The sequence below is a fragment of the Oncorhynchus kisutch genome, linkage group LG1, assembly GCF_002021735.2.
Source record: "Oncorhynchus kisutch isolate 150728-3 linkage group LG1, Okis_V2, whole genome shotgun sequence".
In the NCBI taxonomy this organism is placed as follows: Eukaryota; Metazoa; Chordata; class Actinopteri; order Salmoniformes; family Salmonidae; genus Oncorhynchus; species Oncorhynchus kisutch.
Window position 1 is genome coordinate 62,183,949 of NC_034174.2, and position 9,614 is coordinate 62,193,562.

The following is a 9,614-nucleotide window of genomic DNA, read 5'->3' on the forward strand; positions in this document are numbered from 1 at the left end:
CTGCTTCAACCTGACTGGCTGAACGTGATACGCTTACACCTAAGACTAGCATTTAGCCACTTAAGCATGGTGGTGGGAAATGGTGTTTCATAAAGAAAGTACGCATACTTTTCCCCTTTTTGTAGCCTCGACATGAAACCGAGTTAGGGGAAATCGAAGCTGTTGCAGCCTGAATGGAGAAATATAAAACAATTCGCAGGGTGACACTAGTGTAGTACCGTCTGGGCACATTAAGCCCAGACGATAGTGGAGATCCATAGCGCCCACTAGTGGCTCCCCAAGTTACATGGGGGCGAGGCGTGTGCCACCGTACCAGTCAACATAGTCAGTTCAGAGCGTAACTTCATTTACGTCATTCCTAGCCAGTGTAGTTGTGGGTCTATCCGCAGATTTAAAAAAAAAAATTAAAAAAAAAAAGCTGGCGTTCCTCCTGCTGTTCAGTGAACGGTAGTTGTCTGTGACTAGACTCATCGGTCTCCTCGACAGCTCGCCATTGTGTAGAGCTCCACGGCTTTTTTGGAGAACCGCGGCGGGGAAATGAAAGTATAGACGGCGAAGAGTTCGATGTCTGGTGTTCCTCGTTGTAGAGCCTCTGTTCTTGGCGTCAATTTGACCCCGATGCAGGATTTGAAACCCTTGCTGGAACTACATGTGGTAAGTTTACGATTGCGCTGCTTTCACCAATGCAAGGATTATTTAAACACGCTTCAACATGGAATAATTATGCGTTAATTTACGTATACATTAATTATTAGCCGTTATTTACCCGTTTGCCATTCAAATAAACATTTTGTCGCATTTTATTGTTGCTGTGTCTTGAGTCGAGAGAAAGCACCCTCGTCTTTCTGTTGTTTTGTTACATTTAGCTACTTGTCTGTTATAATGTTGCAACTGTTACATTGTCGCATGTGGAAGGAGACCATAATGTTCGAAACGAAAACGTAATATTGTTATTAAGTCTCCAGTTCAGTGAAGAGCCGACTGAGTCCTGTGTGGCAGGTGGCGGTGAGAAGGCTATGGCGCCCCCATCACAGCCATAGGCTATCTGTGGCGTTTGCCTTTGGAGGTCAAGGGCAGCTGTTGTGACAGCTACAGTGATACGTCAGTGACAGTTCATACCGTCAATTGATCAAACATGCGTTTTGACATTACAGAAAACCCAAACCATTCAGTTTATAAGATATATCAATAAGTAAAATAGGTGTTTATAGGCATCCATACAATTTTTCGTAGTCTTAATGCCCAGCAGTGGGAATGTCTGCTTCTTTTTTTGCTGTAGACGGTCTGCCTATTGAATAATGTTTTTCTTACATTTGAAAAAGCAAGTGACACCCAGGCGTGACTTAGTTTCGTTTCAAATACTAGAGCCATGTCATGCCAACAGTGATCATAATAGGGCCTTGGCTACAAAACAACTTTTTGGTGGCATGTAGGACGCTGAGGGAGTGGGAGGAGGAACTTGACACCAATATAACTTTGTTCACTGAAAACGTTACTGTTCATGTGGGTCCCAGTACAATTGCTACTTTGTAAGTACATGATAATTATGTAATGTTTCATATTTTTACATTTGAAACTTGCCCTTAGCTTTGTTGTAACTCATCAGATATTGACTTGGTCATCACATTCTATTGTTTTTTTGAGTGACTCATTGTCACCTTTTACAGGAATATGATGAGCCATAGTTCCTGGAAGCTAAACTGGTAGTTTAGAAAATAGAAGCCCTACATGCCTTTTCAAACAGTTTTTAGGCTAAAAGTTCATGAGTATGCCATACTTATATAGACTTGACTGGGAGAACGGGGCCTCTGAATTAATCTGATACAGCCCTATGGCTTTGTTTTACTGTTTTGTAAAGCTTTGAACTATTGCTGTTCAGATTTCCAAATAGGTTTAATACTGGTTCAGGGATGTGGGTGGCAAAAAGGGCTGGTTCTGACTGCTGCCTTGTAGGAACCTAACAGTGCAAAGTGTTATTTGCATTTCAACTGCAGGGCTGAGTGACATTCATATTTGCACAGGGAAATATGGATGTTTTCTCTTTTGTGTAGAGTTCCGTTGCATGCATTGGAAATGATTGTGTCGCAGTTTCAACATTCCCTTAATTTGTTTTTTTAATGATGTTAAAGATTTTAAAAACATGTTCATGAATTGCCCGACAAAACACCAAAGAATTGCAGTGAGGTATTAATAAAATAGGAAAAAGAATAGTAAGAAATCCACCAATGGGCTACTAACATGCTACGATCAACCACAAGGAATCTGCACAGATTTGCAGTAGGCACACAGTCCACACTCGTACCAGACTCGAAGCATTCCATCTCTGTGACTAAAGTCCACCTTTTCTTCCTTGACTCTGTCTGCTCTGGTTTCCAGTAAACACCATTTGTTCCTCTTTTTCTTCTACTATGTGAGCAGGAGGACTGAAGTTCACCTAAATATTTTGGCAAATTGGCTTTGAAATCCCCCTCTCTTGGTGATCAATCAAAATAACTCTGTAACTCTGCGTTTCTTCCAAACAAGCCTAGTTCCGTCCAAAATGGCACCCTATTCCCTATATAGTCTGATTATTTTGACCAAGGCCCTAGTCTAAAGTAGTGCACTAAATAGGGTGCCATTTCAGACGCAGTTGGAGTCTCTTCCAAACAAGCCCAGTAAATCAGTGCTACAAGCATCCACTTGCCTGCTGGAGAAACCTGGGCAAACAACCCTAATGCCAGGCCAGCCCGGCTTCTGAGTGTGGTTTCTCGCATGACCAGAGCCCAACAGTGAACCTTGTCTTTCAACCTAACATAAAATTATTATTTTCCAGGAACCTTTTGGGCAACATCGAGGCCGAAAATGCTTGCATGCCGAATATGAATGTGTTTAACTTTTACTGCAATCTTGAAGGACTTGGAAGTCCGACAGAACATGAGAGAAATAGTGTGGAAAATAGAATGATTAGGCTTGTTGATGAATGAGGGTTGAAATCTCAGGTGCAGGCTGCACTGTGTGCCATTGAGAAAGGTTTGGTCTTCCAGCCTAAGTGTGCACTGCAGAGTTTGTATTAGAAATCGGTGTACCACCGAGACCCTCCTCAGGATGACGATGCCTGCTGAGTATGTGAGGCATGCAGCTGCCTGCTACCACCCTAAAAAAAAAAAAGCAATCCAATGACATTTTGACCTTGTCCCAGACAGGGCTCTTACATATCCCTAGCACTTCATGGAAGTACACACTGAAATAACATTACGGAATGATTATCAATAACATGTGGAGGGATTCTGGGTTGTAATTCACTAGGAAGCAAACAGGGAGGGACTGCCTGAACTTTTCAGTTGAAACACGGTGTGCACTAATGAATAGGACCCTGGTGTATCGGAACACAAAGCTCTTGGAGAACCAAGAAGTTCATGTCGGGACGTGAGTTTTGAAGTGGTCATGTGTTCAATGGGTGGACATTGCCTCGTACCAATCTGAGTGTAATATGAGTGCCATCGCTGTAAGCCTGCTGCGAGTATGGAGTGAAAGAAAGCTTTCTGTGTGGCCGGAATGCTGTTGTAATTGGACACTTTTCAGTTGTTTTTGTCAACGGAAGGCGTGTTCCTATTTCTATATTTCTGCTCTTTTTTTCTTTCAACTCTCCCTTTCACCTTCCTTTCCTCTCCTCTCTCTCTTTGTCACCCTGTTTTCCTCCCGTCTGCCAAAAATCCCCCGTCAGTCTTCTCTATTCTCTGTCTCTCTCTCTCTCTCACCCGTCTTCAGACAGTGTCAGCAGATGGCAGCGTCGAAGGGCCCCACGTGTGAAAAGAATAAGTGAACAGAGCAGGGGTGGAATAGGGGTCTGATGAATAATTTCACTGAGTGGGGGAGGTATGTGGAGGCATAGTATTTGCACCGAGGGAACTACTACAAAATGTAGCCTATCTACATCGGAGTAGTGCACTCCATGTGCACTGCACACACACAAGTTGCTCTCTCACCTCCACTTCCATATCCAAGCAGCATCATCATCTGTGATAGTGATGGGCAGCCTGAGTGGAAAAACAACATTTTGGTTCTTTCTTTCCTCCCCCGCTTGTCCCTCCCTATGTGTCCCCCCCCCCCCCTGTCTGGATTCCCAGCTGACTGTATTTGTCATGGTAACAGGCGAGTGTGGAGCTATCCCCAGCCATGCGCATGCACTGTGTGGGCCCTCGAGGGGGGCGGGGGGAAGTGGTGTGCTCAGAGTTCAAGTTGATGTGTGTGGCTCTAAGCAAAGCTGACACGCACACCCTCTCTCTTTCTCACACACAAACTCTCTCACTCACTCACACAGCAATGTTCTCTACAAGAACACGGTTTGGAAATGTGATAGTGAATCTCTCTTCCTCTGGCTTTTATCATGGTAGCACACGTTACACAACGGACTGAAAGGGGCGAGTCTCTCGCAGGCTGTGTGCAGTAGTTTATGTAGCGGGGTAGAGTTACACGTGCCAGTGAGACAATGCACTGCAGGAGAGGTGTGCTCCATCTTAGGTGACAGTTTGGGAAGCATTCTAGTGCAGCGGTTCCCAAGCTAGGGGTCCCTGATATGAAAATGGGGCCGTGGGAGAATTTTCCAAATCCTGAAAAAAATCATTACATTTAAAATTCAAATATTAATAATTTTCTTTCTCAACCATTGTAATGTAGTTGATTGATTTCAAATCTAAAAGATGACATTCCACCAGAGAGCGGCGCGCTTAGTCGTTGCATTTGATTCATTTCCACGATGAATGGCTCTGCCCGCTACACTGAAACCACACACTACTGCAGACTTTGATATTACCAGGCGCAATTGATATGGTGAAAACAGTGTGAGGGCTGAGATGCCCATGCATTGACTTTTGTTCGCTATACACGTCGAGGGATGCTCTTCACGAGGACATATTGTTCTGTCTCATGATTCCCGGGCATGAAACGTCACAGGGGATGTTCAGTGTGCTGCGTGGCTATATTGACAACAACAAAAAGGTCCAATGGGATCGAATGGTGGGTTTTTGCACAGATGGGGCTTCCATCTATGGCGGGCAGGCCTCTGCACTCTAGTTATGAATGAGTCTCCCTCTGCGATGTGGACACATTGTATGATACACCGAGAGCAACTGGCGACGAAAGAGCTGAGCACAGAACTCGGAAAAACTGCAGCAGGTAACATTGATTGTAAACTACATCAAACCACATCCACTGCGCGCATTTCTGTTCGCAAAACTATGTGGCGATATCAGATCAGAGCATGACAATGTTCTATTTCACATCGAGGCTTGGTGGTTATTGAGGGGGGAGAGTTGGAAAGATTTTCTGCATTGAGAGAGGAACTGTCGTCATTCACAATGGATGTAAAAGAAAACCAACTTGGTTGACTTTCTGTGTAATGAATATAGTGTCTCCTTGCCTATGTAACAGACATTTGGGAAACTGAACGCAAGCATGCAGGGGAATACAAAAACATTCTACAGATGCGTGAGCAGTGGATTCGATTCAGAGAACTATTATTATTAGAGAGCAAATCTTTTAAAAGTGTGGGACGGGGGAGAACAAACCAAAAACATGGGGCCCCCCCCCCCAACAGTCATCCATCTCGGAATTCCAACTCAGGGACTCCGGCTTCTTTCTAGATCTCCGGCTGTCTGACCTGAATATCACTGACGTCATGATTTTTCCTCCATATTTCTCAGTTCCCAGTTGTCTTGAAAGCACCATCAGTGCTCTCGTCTGCATTAAAACCAAATGTCGGTCCAGGTTGGATGTGACAGTGGAGATGAGGTGCGACCACGCCCCCTGACTTTGAGAAGCTCCTACGCGACATGCCTTAAGCACACCCATCTCATTAGTGGTGGTGAGAAGATTCATCATGTCAGACAAATGATCAATTAACTGTCATAGTCCTACATTAAAAGTATGTGATGGTGAGTTGAGAAGACAATAAAAAATACTGTGAGAATGTTTTTCAATTAACTACCAAAGCCCCCCAAAAAAAGTCAACATTGACAAGGATCGAAACCGTTTCCCCCCCCAATTTTTCACCTAAAATGACATACCCAAATCTAACTGCCTTTTATTTCAGCTCATGGGACCAAGACTTTACATGTTGCATTTATATTTTAGTTCTGTGTGTGTGTGTGAGAGGGATATAAATAAATAAGCCCAATGTGACTATTTTTTTGCGTAAATCGATAAAACAGCAGGTCCATTTCTGTCTGTTTTCTGTGCTATGTCCGGGCAGGAAGTCGGTAGTTTCCTGTGCTGGCACGTCTGTTAGCGCCGTGTTCTGATGGAGTCAGGTGGTTCAGTTGGGAGCTTGTCTGCGTCCCAAATGGCACCCTATTCCCTATTTAGTGTAGTACTATTGACACGGGCCCATAGTGCACTACTTTTGACCAGAGTTCTATGTAGGGAACGGGGTACCATTTGGCACGCAGGCACTTTTGTCAGAACTTGCTGCCACCCGCCTAGTCAGCTGATGCCGTCTGGTCAGCTGACACCAACCCCCCCCCCCCCCCCCCCCCCATACACTGACGCTGTGCGTGTGTGTTGTGTTCATTGCTTGCTCGTCTCATTTCTTGTCACTGTTTGCGAGGAAGCCCCTCTGCTTCCAGGAAACTCATCTTGTTTGAGTGAGAAGTGGATGTTTTCCGCTTGTTGTGTTGCTGATGAAACTATGAACTGGGGGTTTTTCCTCTCACAGATGTTGGTTAATTTTAAACACTTATATCACGTACAAGTGTAACTGACATCTCTCACTTTGTTTTGTTACGTCTCTAGCAGTCATTCTTTCACATAGCTGTGCCTCACTGACTACTACTCACTCGTTCACATGTGAAGAAAAAGGAACCATATGCAATGTTTTGCTCCTGACACCTTGTTTCTGTTCTCTCCCACAGATATATGTTGGGTAACGGTGTGAAGCGCAAACTGGATGAGGACGACCTGGAGGAGGGCAAGGCGCCCCTCACGTCAGCGGCCGCGGGCAGCCACTCCAGGATTAACTACACACTGCAGCGCCAGACGGTGCTAAACATCTCCCTGATGAAGCTATATGGGCCGGCGCGGACGCCCGCCACCGAGCCTGCCCTGCAGCGCCGCGTGCTCATCAACAACGTCATCCGCCGCATCCACCACGAGTTCAAAGAGGAAGGCGGCGCGGGGCTGCGCGCACTCTTCTTCGCTGTCCCGCCGCCGGCGCCGAACATCACCGAGGACGAGGGCTACCACGAAGCTCCGTCATCCACGTTCAGCGGCGTCCTCTCCCCGCCCCTCTCGCCGCTGTCGTCGCTGGATTCTGGTTTGACCCCGGCCTCGCTCCTGGAGGACGACCCACCACTGTTCTTCGCCTTGCCGCCGTCCTCACCCCACCCCCTGGGTCACCACCCTCTCTCGCCGAGACCGTCAGCGCCTCCCCCACCACCCGCCAAGGACAGCTTCTCCTCAGCTTTGGAGGAGATCGAGGAGCTGTGCCCCATCGCAGTGACAACCTCTCCTACCTCCTCCCTACCTTTGTCTCCTCCACCTTCACCCCAGCCCCCACCCTCTCTACCAGCAGGGATGGACATGAAAGAGGAAGGGAGGACATACAGCCCAAAGGACAAGGAGTCGCTCTTGCTGGACGATGGTCAGGCTGCAAAAACCGTGTTGGCAGACCCGCCCAGCGCCCCAGCAGACTTGTCGCCCTCCTCCGGTGGCTTCCTCACTGACTTTGCTCTGGATGACATTCTATTCACGGACATCGACACCTCCATGTATGACTTTAACCCCCCCTGCGGCACCTCTTCAATACCGCCGAACTTGGGGGTGTCCAAAACGACCCCCATGGTCACTGCAGACGACCTGGTCAAGACTCTGTCCAGTTACAGCGGGGGAGGGGTGGGCTCTCCCCCTCTGGCTCAAAACCAGCCCTTCAAAATGGACCTGGCTGAGCTCGACCACATTATGGAAGTCCTGGTGGGGTCTTGACTGACATCGGGGTCGTGTTCAATAGGCACAAAGCAGAGGAAAACTGAGTGAAACAGCAAGTTGCTTGTCCAATAAGAAATGCTCATTTACATTTTCTTTTGAAGCGTTTTGCTACAGTATGCCCTAATGAACACGACAAACCGGATAAAAAGTGCCGTAGGCGGCAAAATGTTAAACCTTTTAAATGTTTTTGTTGTCCGGAAATTGTAAGAAATGTAACAGACTTCACCAGAGACGTTTTAACTACACTGTGCATGCGTTGTGCTCGCCTTTCCAAAATGGAAATCATGTTGAATATACTGTATGGAATGCATTTATTTGAGTGCCTTTGTCTGTACTACTCTGTTCCTTGATTTTATATAGCTTTTTTGTTTATCAACACAGCCATACATTTTTTCTCTTCTCCAAATGCAGAGTGAATTTATATACAGCTTTTTCATACAGCACCATAGGTATACACTGATGCGTCCAAATTGAGGGTACTTTAACAATATTTTGTATATGGACAGCTTATCAATGTTATAGAATTTTTCATAGGCCTCATTCAAGTTTTTTTTTCTCTATTTTAATGTATTATTCATAATTTGTTAGTTGAATTTATCTGAATTTATCATCTGTGAGCCTTCAACTCTCTATTTGTAGATGGACTACGTCTCCTTTTCCTGTATGGCATGTTTTGAATTTACTCTCAACTGATCTGACTCTAAAGGATATCAAGTGAAATACAAGGGTAACCTTGTATGGTCTTTAAGTTCACAGTTCAAACACAATTGCAGACAAAATAATTTGTACTAAGTGGTTATGAAGTTATTTATTATCAATTTCTGGTGTACAGATATTTATTCAAACATGACACTAACATTTGGGTTGTACAGAACATGCAGTGAAATGATGCTAGTAATGTGTGGAGAAATGCTGTGTAATATATTTGACCCTTTTGTTTTTCAGGGAAGTGAATGCTGTAAGTCAGTGTGTGTGTGTATTGGGCTATGTCTCCGGTATTTGTGGCAATCGATCAGTCGGAAAACGGTCAACTACTTTGTCAGTGGTGACTATAGTAATCCAAAGCCTTTTAAAACAAAGCATTTCTCTTGTCAGTCAAATCCATTTCTGCTGCTTACCTCTTCTATTCTTTGCATTATTTAAAAAAAATTGAAGCAAATGTGGTCAGCAAATTTCCAGTCATCTCGCCAATTTTTAAATTTTTTAAAGTTGACCTGTTTTCAAGAACGGCTGTATTTTATCACTGACCTTGAATCTGTGCCTTGTTCTATGCAATATGTATTAATTGGTTGGAAATATCTGACTTTTTATGTATAAATGTGCATATGACTTTAATGCAGTTTTACTTTTGTAGATTAATTTTATACAATAAATTGAAATGAAATGTCAACAGTTCTCAGCATGTGCATGTGTCCCATTTGAACTAATACTCACTCTATAACCCTCAAACTCAACTCTGGACCTCATCCAGTTCCACTGCTAATTAGGGACGGACTTAGATCTGGGACACCAGGTGTGTGCAAATAATTCGGGTAGAACAGAACCAGCAGGCTCCAGACCTCGTAAAGTAAGAGTTGAATTCCATTGCTCATGATTACTAGTGGCCTGTATGCCATGGTCTGGTTGCGCTCCAATGTCAGGTTATACTATCAAAG

At 44.9% G+C, this 9,614-nt stretch overlaps 1 protein-coding gene across 1 annotated transcript; it reads left to right on the forward strand.

The window, feature by feature from the left end:
- On the forward strand, positions 1-9,354 carry LOC109889731 (SERTA domain-containing protein 2-like). Its single transcript, XM_020481388.2, has 2 exons — positions 1-654; positions 6,888-9,354. Exon 2 carries the CDS (start codon positions 6,892-6,894, stop codon positions 7,954-7,956), a length of 1,065 nt encoding a protein of 354 aa, XP_020336977.1. The 5' UTR covers positions 1-654; positions 6,888-6,891; the 3' UTR covers positions 7,957-9,354.
- The last annotated feature ends 260 nt before the right edge of the window (positions 9,355-9,614 follow it).